Source organism: Dasypus novemcinctus, chromosome 20, assembly GCF_030445035.2.
Source record: "Dasypus novemcinctus isolate mDasNov1 chromosome 20, mDasNov1.1.hap2, whole genome shotgun sequence".
NCBI classification, from domain to species: domain Eukaryota; kingdom Metazoa; phylum Chordata; class Mammalia; order Cingulata; family Dasypodidae; genus Dasypus; species Dasypus novemcinctus.
Window position 1 is genome coordinate 43,076,793 of NC_080692.1, and position 14,907 is coordinate 43,091,699.

The window sequence follows — 14,907 nt, forward strand, 5'->3', positions numbered from 1 at the left end:
ACGCAGGGTGTCCCCCACATAGGGGAGCCCCACGCGCAAGGAGAGCATCCCGTAAGGAGAGCCGCCCAGCATGAAAAAAGTGCAGCCTGCCTAGGAGTGGGGCCACACACATGGAGAACTGACGCAGCAAGATGATGCAACAAAAAAGAGACACAGATTCTTGGTGCCACTGACAAGAATGCAAGTGGACACAGAAGATCCCACAGCAGATGGACACAGAGAGCAGACATCTGCGGGGGCGGGGTGCAGGAAAGGGAGAGAAATAAATAAAAATCTGAAAACAAAAACAGTATATTATTTAAAAAAATAAAATAAAATAAAAATGATGGTTTATCCAATCCCAAGAGTCACAGGATGACAAAGTACAAGTGATTATTTTCTTCCTGATAACACGATTGGAGTACCCGTGACGTGCAAAGCACTGCCCCAGAAAGGAGCTCAGCTGCTGGCTGTGTTTGGGCAGCTGCCCAGTGGGCAGCTTCCTGCACCGTTCTGGCAAAGCATGGGGAAAAGTCTTGAGAACCAGCCCTGCTGTGGCATTTCCAAGTTTAGGAAAAGTCGCGCCCTCCGAAGCCCATTTGGGAACATGGAAACACCACGGCCCATTCCTTTTGTTCCAATTCAAACAGAACGACAGCACAGCTATAAAAAGAAAGCAGCTGCTCTGCGCCTGGAGCAGCCTTCCGAGGCCCTGGAAGGAGGGAAGCTCCAGAGCAGCCCAGAGTTACTGAGCGGCTCACAGAAGTCCCTAGCAGAGCGCCTGGTTCACTGCAGGCCCGTCATCATTAGGGAAAAAATCTTTCTTTGTCTTTATTTATCCTACGAGGGAACTAAGGGCTCAGGAAGTGACCTTACTTTCATGGAGCGGCAGCTCAGGGTTGAGATGGGAAATCAAGGACTTCTTTTACTCTACCATGCTGCTACCGAGGCAGGAGAGATGATAAATTAATCCAAATTCAAAATCATCTGCAGCATTTGCTGAATCCCACGTTGATATCCATGTCAAAAACTTTGCAATCCTGAGTTAAGAACCACTCTATAGAATTCCATAAGTACATATATTAACACAGGCCTGGAGATGGTATCAAATAACTCATTCTGGGGAAGTGGATTTGGCTCAACAGATAGGGCGTCCGCCTACCACATGGGAGGTCCGCGGTTCAAACCCCGGGCCTCCTGACCCGTGTGGAGCTGGCCCACGCGCAGTGCTGATGCACACAAGGAATGCCCTGTCACGCAGTGGTGTCCCCCGCATAGGGGAGCCCACACACAAGGAGTGCGCCCCGTAAGGAGAGCCGCCCAGTGCAAAAAAAGTGCATCCTGCCCAGGAGTGGTGCCACACACACAGAGAGCTGATGTAGCAAGATGGTGCAACAAAAAGAGACACAGATTCCCAGTGCTGCTAAGAAGAATATAAGCAGACAGAAGAACACACAGCCACAGCGAATGGGCACAGAGAGCAGACAACTGTGGGGAGGGAGAGGGGAGATAAATTTTTAAAAAACGAAACAAAAAAACCTCATTCTGAATTGATGAAAGTTTACCTTGGAGCTTTGCATGTGTATTTTTTTTTTAAAGATTCACTTTTTATTCAGTTCTCCCCTCCTCCCCTCGTTGTCTGTTCTCTGTGTCCATTTGCTGTGTGTTCTTCTGTGTCTGCTTGCATTCTTGTCAGTGGCACCGGGAATCTGTGTTTCTTTTTGTTGCGTCATCATGCTGTGTCAGCTCTCCGTGTGTGCAGCACCATTCCTGGGTAAACTGTGCTTTTCTCGCATGGAGACGCTCTCCTTGTGGGGTGCACTCCTTGCGCATGGTACTCCCCTACACAGGGACACCTCTGTGTGGCACAGCACTCCTTGTGTGCATCAGCACTGCGCATGGGCCAGCTCCACCCGGGTCAGGAGGCCCTGGGTTTGAACCCTGGACCTCCCATGTGGTAGGCAGACGCCCTATCTGTTGAGCCAAATCCACTTCCCAGCATGTGTATTAAATGTCAGGAAGTTGCTATTCTTTTGTTTCTTGCATGTGTGGGTGTGTTTGTTTAATAATTATTACAAATAGACTTCTCAAAAGAGTCACGAGTTTAGCTGCATAACCATAACTTTGTAGGAGACGAACACCCATGCCCATCCCCTCTGCATACACCCAGGCTTCTGTATCTTTGTGCCTTTTCATCTGTGTTTTCCTCTGACTGGGGAGACCCCTTCCTGCCGTTTGCACTGTGAACTCCTGCTTATCCATCACGATCCAGCTACCGTGGCAGCTCTTATAAAATAGACCAAATGCTGCAGGCAGAGATGAATCCAGCATGTGTTCCTCTCACCCAACTCTGCACCTCTCTTCTACAAGTGACTGAGTGCCCATCGTGTGCAAGGTACTGGGCTAAGCACTGACAAAAGTGGGCATTTATTATACATTTACCCTGTGCCAGGTGTTTGCTGATGGTGGTACCACATTCTCCCTTTAAGCCTCGTAGCAGTTCTGTGGACGTGGGACTGTGATTGTCACCATTTTACAAATGAAGACTGAGAGACAGGTAGATGCACTCAACTTCCGGATCAAGTAAGTGGGGGGCAGAGCAGGCCGGGCAGGCTGGCTGACAGTTCTTAAGAACTCTGCTCCCGGGACTTTGGTAGAGGTGGCTGCCCTGGCAGGGTGCTCGGATCGCCTTCAAGAGCTGCTCGGGGATCTCCACTGACCCCACCTGCTGCCCCTTGGCTCCCCAGAGCACCTGCTCCCAGCAACAGGCCTGGGCAGAGGGGGGTCCCAGTGCCGCACCATTTCTGCTCAACGGGAACCCCTCCAATGGGCACCTCACCTCGGGGACTCATCAGCCTGGCGGGAGGTTTTTTAGCACTGCCCACAGCCTGAGCTTCCTCCTACTCACTCTTCCTTCCCTCTCTCTCTCGAAACAGGTGTCTGACCTATCTTGGTATCTGCCTCCCGGAGGACCCAAACTGGCATAATATTGATGAGATCTGTGCTTCAGAAAGCTCCCGGAGAAATAAGACACAGAAGTCAGTGCAATTCAGGGCGATGATCCCTGTAAGTTCAGTAGGAACCGAGCAAACTGGGAATGCAGCAAAGGACACCGCGGTTCCCGACTGCAGGAGAGGAGTGCATAAATATTAGGGAAAGGGAAGAGAGGACTATTAAGTTGGATCCTAAAGGAGTTAGGATGATTGGGAGCAGGGTATTTCAGAAAGCGAGAATCGCGTCAGCAAGCACAGGGATGAAAAGGTTAAATCTATTTGGGAAACGTGGTCGTCGCGCATTCCTGGAAAAGTGTGGTTCAGAACCCCAAATTCAAGGGTTTTTCAAGGAGCCAGGGAAACGGGCACGTGACTGGCCCCATGACGACCCCTTCTTTCTCCCAGCTGCCCCAGCTTTCTCCCTTCTGTCCGTTTCTTTGTACACACCACGTGCCTGACAGAGCCTCAGAAGCGCATGCACAGGTTTAGATATGAGTGTGATATAAAAGGTTCGGAGAAAAACAAATCTATAGGGAAAGAAAAGGCTTTCCTTGTCCCTACTGTCTCCTCCCCAAGAGACAAAAGGTTGAAAGATAGCGTTGTAGACTGAGGGAAAGCTCTATGAGAATGAGGTTGGTTTAGGTCTACAGATCCAGTCCTACTGAGAAACGTAAATGATGGTCATTGGCAGATACATGCTTGCATTTCCAGGGAGAAACTTGTCACCCGCCCATTACAGGAGTTGTACTAGGTAGAGAAATGGTGGAAATACAGAAAAGCAAATGAAAAAATAAAAATCACCCAAATGCTATGGCACTGCGCAATATATACATACAAATATTTATAGACATAAACATACATATATGAAAATATTATCTAAATATAAAAATATGAATGCATTTATATATACAAAGAATATGTTTAAAATGAAAATAGTGTATCACAACAAACAGAATATTTTATAAACTGCTTGTGTCATTAACTGCTATGAGACTCTCCTACCTCTTGAAAATTTCTCCTGTCTTAATTCCTGAGATACTCTTCTCTTCTAACTCTTTGTCCCTTCTATTTCTTTCACTAATGTTTCTTCCCTAATCCACTCTTAAATCTTGAGGTCCCCTTGGGTCTCTTCTCAACACTTTCTCAATAACTGTTTCCCAGGGCGCCAGTTATCATTCCCAGGTCATCCATTTAAGCCTCCACATGGAACACTTACCGTTGTAAGCCCAGATCCATGCTCTCTATGTGCCTATAAACCTCTCCACCTGGATATCTCACATGTAACTCAATCTATTCAGTGCTGACTTCAATTCATGGCTAGACCCTCAAGCCAGTTTCTGCTAAAGCCTTGGTTTTCAGACAGCAGTGGTTAGTAACTGAAGCCAAGATCCTCTTATCCTCGACTTCTCCCTCTTTCTTCCTCCCAATGTCCTTGTGGTCACTAAGTCTGATCCTTTCTACATCCAACCATCTCTCTCCTTGTTCCCCCCTCTCCAGCCTTCTGGCATTGCCTTAGTACGGGGCACGCATCATGGCTCCTCTGTGCCATTGCAGTAGGATTTTAATGTGTCTTCTCCTTTACACCCCCCACCTACATCAAGGAGGGAATGGAAGATGAAAAATGAATCCATGGGTTGGAAAGACAGAGGCATTTAAGAACATGCAGGGGAGTCAGGCTAATGCACTTTTTTTTTTAAGGTGGAGAAATGTAAGGACTATTTATAGATAGCTAGGGAAGGAGCTACTTGCTTTTTTATTTTGTTTTGCTTTAAAGATGTATTTTATTTATTTATTTCTCCACACCCCCTTGTTGTTTTGCCTTCACTGGGTCTGTTTGTTGTGTGCTGGTCTTCTCTTTTTAGGAGGCACTGGGAACTGAACTCCGGGCCTCCGGTGCAGGAGGGAGATGCCTAATCACTAGCCACTCCCAAGGAGCTAGGTGTAAGGAGGAAACCTATGATACAAGAGACGGTAAACAGGGCCAGTTTCCTAAGAATGTGGAAGGAAAGGAGGCTCTAGAAAATCCCTTTGAACCTGAAGGAACAGAAGTAAGAAGATCTGGGGACCAGCAGGGAATGACATTGGAGGAGTTCACAGCTCACTGAGGTCTCAGTTTCTCCTTCCATTGACAGCGAAAGGGAGAAGGGAAAGTGGGCAGATAGAGAAGAGGTTGGTAAAGACTGCGACCTTCGACCTTGCAGTCTGGGGAATGGAATGCAGCAGGGACCAGGGCTCGTCTATTTACATCCTCACTCTGCCCGGCCCCCCGGCAGCTGCTGTAACAACTTAGGTCCCCGGTGAACATGGCAGAGATGAAGCACCACAGTAAACACCTCGGCAACTAAAGCCGGTCATTGTAGGGACCAAGGGCCCAAGATTTAATTGGTCTATAGAAAATTCCATAAAACCTTTATTAGCCATATTCCTTGCAACTGGAAATTTCTCACATTATCCCCTTAAACCGCAGTCTAATAGGAAGAAACAAAAACATTTCGTGTTGCTATCGAATATACATTAAATAAAGTAGCTCTTAGAATATTTTTGTATGAGTAAAAATTTAGTAGTTTTCTTATGCTTCTTTACAATACTGTGTGATGGAAATAAATATTAGAATTATGACTCGAAGCCATAACCATGCTTCGATTTTCAAGAAGGATTCCAAACCCCTCCCTATCCTCTGATATCACCCCAGACAGGAAACCAAATTATTATTTTTTTAGAAATATCATTTAAAATATTTCTGATTATGTTAAAATAAGGAAGGCTGTTAATAAATTCTCAAAAGTATGCTATCCTAGGGGAGCAGATGTAGCTCAGTGATTGAGCGCCTGCTTCCCAGGTACAAGGTCCTGGGTTCAACCCCCGGTACCGTCTAAAAATTAAATAAATAAATAAATAAACGAATCATGCTGTCTGTAATTTTGGAGTGCCCTGCATACATAATCCCTCCTACCTTGACTCTGTCCGTGCGGCTGTTGAAAAGCCCGATCCGCCTGATGGTGCTGAGGATGGGATCGGTGGAGTCATCAATCATGTTGTGTGTGGTCACGGGTGGCAGAGACTGTCGCTGGAGGAGCAGAGGGAAGAAAAGGTCAGCGGGGGGATTCATCAGTGTGACCGATTTCAGCAATAGGTCAGGGGTAGCATTTCATCCAGCCTTCTTGCCCTCCGTGTTCTGAGCTGACAGTGACGATGATGACTAAGTTGTGGGTGCATTTCAGAGGAAGATAATGGGCTGCAGCACTTCCTCCCGCGCTGTGAGCAGCGAAGGTTTTGTTTTCCACCTGCAGCCACTATCTAACAGGCCTAGGCTGATGCAGCGTCTGGCTTTCCCTTATGGCGATAATTCCGCCTGGCTTTGAAACATTTCCATTTTCTCTATTGTTACTCAAAATTCTATGCTTTCCGACAAACTTGGGAGGATGTTTGTCCTTGCTGCTATACACACTTTTTTTCTGATTGCGTAGTTTGGTTCCAGATGAATTATGTTGAGCGGCGACAAAGACAAGTTTCAGGACACTTTAAAAATGAACCCCAGGGGAGTGGATGTGGCTTCAGCCATGTAGTGCCTGTTCACCACATGGGAGGTCCCAGTTGGTTCTGGTGCCTCTGAGAAACAAAAACAACAAGCAAACAAGAGAAAGACCCTAATCTGGGGAGCTGATGTGGCTCGGTGGTTGAGCACCGGCCTCCCACTTACAAGGACCCAGGTTCAATCTCTGGTACCGGGGGAGGAAACAAAACCCAAAACCACCCGTGAAAGACAAGATGCAGACTCATTATTTAGGTGAATACATAAGAATGTCTTTCCTGGCTCTCATGTTTAAAAGTTTCCCAAGTTAGCATATACTGATAAAGTAAAATATTGATTCAAATTCATTTTAGTAATGATGGGTAATGGTGGGCACATTTTGTTCTTTAATACCTGAGTTGAAAAGATGGCTCTTTTCATAAATGTTAGATCATCTCGATCCAGAATACTGTTCATGTCAGGAATTTCTCCTCTGTGGAGAAAACAATGTTAACAAGAAAAATAAACACAGCTGGCCGTCGCTCAGTACCGCCTGTGTCAGAGACTGCTCTGAACGCTTTAAAAAGAAATGGAAGGCAAACATAGTTTCCTGATGAAGCTCTCAGAAAAATTCCTCAAGTGTGGAGGAGTCTGACAAAATAACACATTTGCTAGTATGAAAGAAAATTGAAATTGGATTATTAAAGTCTTAATAGTTAAAAACAAAACAAAAAGCCTTATGAAATTCTCTGGTACAAAGAAATGATGCCCAACAGGCCCCAGGGGTCAGAAGGCACACAGTTTTCTCTTCATATTAGAACAAAGCCTATGTATTGTCAATATATAGTTTATTATTTGTTAAGCAATGTATATGTTAACATGGATTTAATATATATGAAAAAATGTATTGTATATATTTCACATGTTTTTATTTTTAAAATTTCATATATATTAAATCAGTATACATTTTGAATTACAATCTCCGGAACTCTCCCTCTGCTTCCAATGAACATATTCACCCTCAATGAAGTTCCCGTTGAATTAGAACCTTCCTGCATATACAGAGGTCTTTTCCTTTGTAATAAATTCTGTTTAGGTATGTTTCTCAAATGGAGCAAAACCTGCTCATACGACTTAACCTGTCTTCAAAAGCTGTTAAGTCCTATATGACAGTACATAACGCATTAAATTTGAACTTATTCTAAATGTTTCCCATATTAAACATTAAGAGTAATAAGTATTCCAAACACCTACCTTAACAATGCATCATAGAGTTTCTTTCCAAACTTTTCCTTCAGAGAATGTGCGACGTCCCTGTTTGAAGTAGAAAGATTTATCATTTCAAGCAGGGGTCCTTCGCCTTTTTGATTCCATGGACCCCTCTGCCAGTCAGGTAAAAACCAAGGACCCCGTACTAAGTCCGCGCTATATTGTGTATTATTTAATAAATAGATCACACCCGCACCAACACATCCCCACAAGAATACCTGTGGGTTTTTAAATTTTCAATTCAAGCAGGACCCCTTGTTAAGAACCCCTGAAACAGTGTCGTAAGGGTTCATCTTTGCCATGACAGTGCTGTCACTATGTCAGTGACTGCTTTGAAAGCATGCAGGTCTTTTTTGTATAAACTCTTCCATTATTTTCCTACTTGCCAATTTAGCTCGAGTTAAAACCTCCAGGGTCGAGGCAGTGGAACATTCTGACACTCCCAGAGTGCTGAAAATTCATTCTGTGTTTTGCCGGGAAATAATCAGGGACAACTGGAGACGAGTAGACAGAGGTATGGATGTAACAAGATTAACTATTAACTGAAAATTGTTACGTCTGGGTGACGCATAGGGAGGCGTCATCATGCATGGCTCTTTACTTTGACATGCTGGACATTTCCACAATAATTTAAAAAAATGTAAAAAATTCAATCTATCTTCAAAGAGTTCTTAAGAGGCTCTTCTTTAAACATTTCGCCTTCCATTGTACCTCATTTCAAAGTTTTTAGAGTAACCGAGTTGCTTTGTAGTTACTACGGTATGTAACATAGTAACGCAACTAGGAAGATAAAAAACTTAAGGAAAAAAATATTCAAGGGGTTGTATCAGAGATCATTCACTTAAAAAATTCCGTTTACACTGCGTGCTTGGAAACACTGACAACACGCGGGATTACCACAGCTGTTTCCGCACAGCCTGTCCTTTCAGGGTTTCCACGTTGAAGTTGTTTGTCTGGGCAGGCATGATGAAAAACACAATCACCGTGACATCGCTTCTGTGCATCTGATGAGAGGTTAGAAAACACAACAAAGATAAAACAGAACGTGTAACAGATGGACCTGAAACTTTGAAAAGCAGTGTTGTCAAAATATCTTTAGATCAAAACAAACTTAATATAACTCAGGGAAATTATACCTATCTACCTGAGACTTTTGAAGAAATTTACATTTAACTCTTTCAATCCTGACTTATCAATTTAACAATTTGGAAATTCAGACAAAATATTTTCATGGCATTGATCATCTAAAATACAGAGCCCAAATGCCATTGCTATTACTGCTCTTTCCTGTGGTTAAAAAAATAATTTAAACATGAGCACATAAAATTTCAGACTGGAAATGTAGTAATCATTCTTATTCTATTTTTCAGCTTAACCACACGGATTTGCACAAGCAGATTGTTTACATTTTTCTCTTAGATGTCCTGAGTCTCCTACTGATGGTGCATTTTGTTCTCTAGCCCTAGTGGAAAGGAACAAGCACCGGCTCAGCTCTTTCAGTGTGGCAGCTACTCTGCTAGATGCCTTAAATATATGAATCACCCTAATCCTTGCGCTAATTACTAGGGAAGTCACAGGCACTTTTAGCCGCCACCCCCAGTCCTCCTGACCACAAACCCCCTTCTAGTGCGTACAGATGTTTCCGTTCAGCAGTCAGTCGGGGATTGGCTAAGTCTCCTGAACAGCCTGACCCTACTTTAAACCTGGAATTCCAGAACAAGCAGCCCCAGCTGGATCTCTGGCGAGCAGTCCCAGGGGAGCAGGATTTCTCTCTCCTTCTAACTCCAGGTGTGGCATGTGTTGCTGTGCAGTCACCCTCCCTGGGAGATTGCCCGTGATGGGCTCTCTTAGACACTTTGGGCCTGTAAGTAACAAAGCAGGCATTTGCTGCAAGTTTCTCTTGTGCCCGAGCCCGTGTTCCTCTGACGCACCACATAGCAACTTGCTGCACAGTAACCCTACAATAGCTATCGCATCCTGATTTTCCTCATATGGAAAGAGAAGCACAAGAGGTTATATATTTTGTCTGAGCTTTCTTACGTATTTTGTCAGTGGCAGAGCTGAGATTCAAACCGGTGTTTTCTGACTCTTATGATCTTTTCTTTATTTTATTACTATTTTTTAGGGAGCTACTGGGGATTGAACCCTTGTAAAACTTTCTTACCCTCAGCAGGAAATTTAGCCTGGATAAGGATTCTAGGAAGAGGTCAGCTCCTTTGTTTGAAAACTCATACCTCCCAGCAATGAAAAGGAACAAGGTCTTTTCAAGATTAAAGTCGAGATGACTGAAACAGAACAAAACAGTTTCACATGAAATAAGGCAACATCAACAAAATGTACACGTGAATTCTGTCAAAGTACAAAGAGCTCTAGGAAAGATACTATAACAGTGCTGTTTTCTCTCTACCAAAGATCCCTAAAATCACATGCACATTTTTTTTTTCTTTTTAAAGAAAGAAAAGCATACCCATAGAAATGACCTCGAACAAAATCTTGGATCCTGGCCTTGTATGTGGCATGCAGATTTTGAAACTCATGTACGGCTGAAAATTTCTTAACGTTCAAGCCATTTGGAGTAATGACATCTGGAAAAGCAATGTAAAATCGTCCTGAAAATCCTCTTCTGAGAGAAGGTACCATTATAGAAAAACCGATGAGGTCAAATGCTATTAACCTCTCTGACTGTGATAGAATTACATACTCGTAAAACTTCAGAATTCCAAGTCTTCTGGTTGAGAAAGGAAACCAGGAGCACCTGACCAAAACCGCAGCGAGCCACTGGTCCAATGAAACAGCCCCGCTGATGGCAAGGACGATAATTACTGTAGTTGACATTTATCAACACACAAGGCGCTGCTCTAAACACTTTGCAGCCTAACTCACTTAATATCCTTGCAACAACGGATGAAGTAGGTGCTTTCGCGTCACCTGCGATTTCAGGGCGGGAAACTGAGGCACAGAGGCATTACAGAACCTGTCCGAGAGCGCGTGTTCGGTAAGTGGGGCAGAATCAGTGCAGGCAGTCTGTGCCCGCTGTCATGACCTTAACCATGGCACTAAACTACCTCCACCATCTTACTGTAACCAAGTGTGGTCAGTCTTCACTTCATTTGGAAAATTGAAAACGCCCTTTTTAAAAATACAAACTGACTCCTTTTGCCCAGAAGATTATTTTGCTCAGACAGGAAGACATTCTTGTTTTCCCAGAATATTCTTCTCTCACAGGAAAGAAGGAGACGACTCCTGAATAAATGGGTTATTAGTAGCAGTAAAAACAGAGGCAAGAGGCGTGGTTGGGGGGATAATGGCCCCCAAACACCCAGGACCTAAACCCTGGAACCTGTGAATGATCCTTATATGGCAAAAGGGATTTAGCAGATGTGGTTAAATCCAGGGCCTTGAGATAAAGAGATTATTTTGGATCATATGGATGGACCCAATGTAATCCCAAAGATACTGGTCAGAGGGAGGCAGAGGAAGATCTGACTGCCTAAAAGGATGTGACAATGAAGCAGAGAGTAGAGGTGATGATGCACTTTGACATCGGAGGAAAGTGCTACCAGCTAAGGACTAAGTGACCCCCGGAAACTCAAAGAGGCATGGAAATGGGTTCTCCCTTCGAGCCTGCAGACAGATTTAGGACTTCTGACCTCCGGAAGTGTAAGGGGAGAAATCCATGTTGTCTAAAGCCACCCAGGCTGTGGGTGCTCAGGACAGCAGCCACAGGGACCTAAAACAGACGCTATGTTTAAAAATGTTAGCACGTTTTTGGGGTCGTTGCAATGGAGACTTGAACTAGAAGTGTGAGCATATCAAGTTGTCTTGAAGAGTATTGTATAATTAACAAACTGTTTTCTTCAAACATTTCCACAGGAAACCCAGGCTTCCTGGGCATTTCACATAAAAAGAATTTCCTGAATTTTATGAGTTTTTACTAAGTAATTGGGCATTTGCTATACTACTTTATGTACCTTACCACAGCAAGAGTCACTTTAGGTCACCAGAGTTCCCAGGGAAGGCTTTCTTGTAAATAATTCCTGGATAAACTATAAAGGGAATTCAAAACAGTAGGACAATCACCTCTTGCAGTGCATTTTATCTTTCTATAACATTTACATAGGGCGTACTTGTTTCATTGGAATGTTTGAGAAATACTAATTTATTTCATCTTCACAAGTCCCAGGCTGCTGTGACAAATACCACGCAATGGGGAGGCTTGACGATTTATTGAGTCTCAGTTTCTGAGGCTGGAAGGTGGACTTCCTGCTGGGTCGGCAGCGTTCTGGGGGACTGAGTCTTTGGGTTCTTTGCTCTCCAGTCACAGGGCAATGTCCTCTCCTTTCTCCTCTGGCTTCCTGCTCCTCCCCATAGCTTGCTCTTTCTAGGCCTCCAGTAACAAGATAAGACCGTCCTGATAGAGCTGGCCGCGCCTTAACTAAAACCAAGGACATCAAAAGGTCCGGTTTGCAATCTCGCCCAAAGAGCGGGATGAAGAGTAAGAACGGGTATTGTTTCCCCCCTTAGGGTACATAACTCAATCTGCCCAACCCTAAGAGGCAAATTCTTTTTTTGTCCTCATTTTACTGAAGAAGAAACTGGGCTGCAGAGAATTATTTGCCCAAGTTCAAATAACTACAAAGTAACAGAAGCAGGATTTAGAACAAACAAAACTGTCCCATGCAGCTGTATTGCCCCCCTTCCCCAAATGTAGAAGGCAAGGATGTATATTGGTACCAGTTTATGGCTTGAATTCTTCTGGGAGTTTCTAAATTGTTTCATATTTAACTAAAAAGAGAGGACCTGCATCTAGAAATTGTCTAGATTTATTTCCCTAACAAGTTAAGGAGAGCTTCTAATATCCATGTTTATATTGCAGAATAACTTACACGGACTTGGTGTGGTGGTAAATAACTGACTCTCAAGGAAAAGGAAAGAGAGAGCAAGAGAGCTGCTCTGTAGCATCTGCCTATTTCTAGGTGTAAAATGTTACCACCACAACTGATTTCAAGCTATTAATGCGCTCTCACTGAATTAAGAATTAGGAAGAAATGTGCAGTAACAATATATAGTATTTCTACCATACATATGCATACAAGAGATATAAATAACTTCAAGAGCATATATAATAGTAAAATTTAGTGTAATAATCAGGAAGTGGTACGTCTTCAGTATTAATTTTATTTTAATATGATTCAATACTGAGTTAATATAATTTAATTTTTAATAATGGCTGTGTTTAACAACCAGCTTACAAGTTTCCTGAAATTTTAGCAGTTGGCTCTTGTGACCTGGTTCCAGCACACCACTGCCTACACAGCTCAAGACAAAAATAAATTATGCCCCATTGATGGGTATGGGATTATGTGGATCCTGAAACACTGTAGAGTTAAAAATAGTGGCTTTGTCTTAAGAGTAAAAATACTAATATAGAATCTAATCATTACAAATAGTATTTAAAAGGGGTTCTAAAAGTTTACCATGCTAGTAAGAATATCGTCCATTTGTGAGTAGTTCCACTCTGTAGTTGGTATTGTTCCGAGTTTCATTTTCATTAATTAAATTAATTAGCTTATAAGTAATAATTATTATCATTTGAATTTCAAATATTTGAAAGATATACTTTGAAAAGTCTCCCTTCCATCCATCTGCTTTGACTTTTTCTTCCCCCTAGAGGCAACCAATGTTACCAATTGCTTGCTACTGTTCCCAACTAGAAGGCCACATTCTATGGTTAGGCAACTCTAACAAGACAGAAAAACACTGACTAAAAGGCACTAGTGTAGGCTTGAATCAATAACTGCCAAACTCCCAGTAAACATACTAAAGGCCAAATGGCAAATTGAGAAAAAGCAACATGACATTTAAGGCATGTGTGTGTTTTTGCATATATATTTAATTCTTACTATATCAACAAGAAAAAAGGGAAGCGGATGTGGCTGAAGCAATTGGACTCCCGTCTTATCATACAGGAGGCCCAGGGTTTGATTTCCGGGGCCTCCTGGTGAAGGCAAGCTGGCCCGTGCAAGCAGCTGGCCCACACAGGAATGCTGACCTGTGCGGCGAGCTGGCGCAGCAAGATGACGCAACAAAAAGAGAGAGAGGAGAGACAGTAAGCAAACAAGGAAGCTGAGGTAGCACAAGAGAATGAGCGCCTCTCTTCCACTCCGGAAGTTTCCAGAATTGGTTTTGAGAGCCACCCCAAAGACAATACAAGCAGACACAGAAGAACACATGGGAAATGGACACAGACACAGACAGAGAGCAGACAATGAGGTGGGGGTGTGGGTGTGGGAGAAATTAACTAAAAAAAGAAAAAAGAGAAAAGACAGACATCCTGATAGAAAGAAGCAGGTATAGCTGACTAAACAGAAGGTTAAATATAAATGCCTAAAATACGCGTGAAAAAATATTTATATTCAGTAAACAAAGACATGTACAGCAGAAGACTATACAATTGCCTTTTAAACATATCCAATTGTCAAAGAACTAAAAAAATATGCTGGTAGGAATGTGTAGAAACACTCCTATTTTTCTGGAGGAAGTATAGATTGGTAAAACCTTTCTGGAATACGATTCGACAATGCTCAGAAATTTGTGGGTCACCTTATAGCTTTATACCATTTGTACTTGAAATTGTACCAAAGCTTCAAAAGTGTGCATAAGCTTTTATTTTTTTAAGATTTATTTATTTATCTCCCATTCCTTGCCCCGACCCAGTTGTCTGTTTTTTGTGTCTGTTTGTTGCGTGTTCTTCTTTGTCCGCTTCTGTTGTTGTCAACATCATGGGAATCTGTGTTTCTTTTTGTTGCGTCATCTTGTGTGTCAGCTCTCCTTGTGGGCGGCACCATTCCTGGGCAGGCTGCACTTTCTTTCACAGTGGGCGGCTCTCCTTATGGGGCGCACTCCTTGTGCGTGGGGCTACCCTACGCGGGGGACACCCCTGCGTGGCACGGCACTCCTTGCGTGCATCAGCACTGCATGTGGGCCAGCTGCACACAGGTCAAGGAGGCCCGGGGTTTGAACCACGGACCTCCCTGTGGTAGACAGACACCTTAACCACTGGGCCAAGTCTGCTTCCAGTGTGCATAAGCTTTGAGAGAGAAGTTTCACTTCCAGGAATTTATCCTCATTACACATTTGGGAATAAATATAACT

The 14,907-nt window shown here is 43.4% G+C and overlaps 1 protein-coding gene across 3 annotated transcripts in view; it reads right to left on the reverse strand.

Moving 5' to 3' along the window:
• Positions 1-14,907, reverse strand: part of GYS2 (glycogen synthase 2) — a 65,464-nt gene that overhangs the window by 16,245 nt on the left and 34,312 nt on the right. For all 3 annotated transcript variants that reach the window (XM_058282875.2, XM_004448663.5, XM_004448662.5), the window contains exons 6-11: positions 10,220-10,337; positions 9,917-10,037; positions 8,650-8,756; positions 7,738-7,797; positions 6,898-6,976; positions 5,926-6,039 (exon numbers count right to left, since the gene is read on the reverse strand). In XM_058282875.2, the coding sequence (XP_058138858.1) occupies positions 5,926-6,039; positions 6,898-6,976; positions 7,738-7,797; positions 8,650-8,756; positions 9,917-10,037; positions 10,220-10,337 (599 nt within the window). The remainder of the gene's footprint in view (positions 1-5,925; positions 6,040-6,897; positions 6,977-7,737; positions 7,798-8,649; positions 8,757-9,916; positions 10,038-10,219; positions 10,338-14,907) is intronic.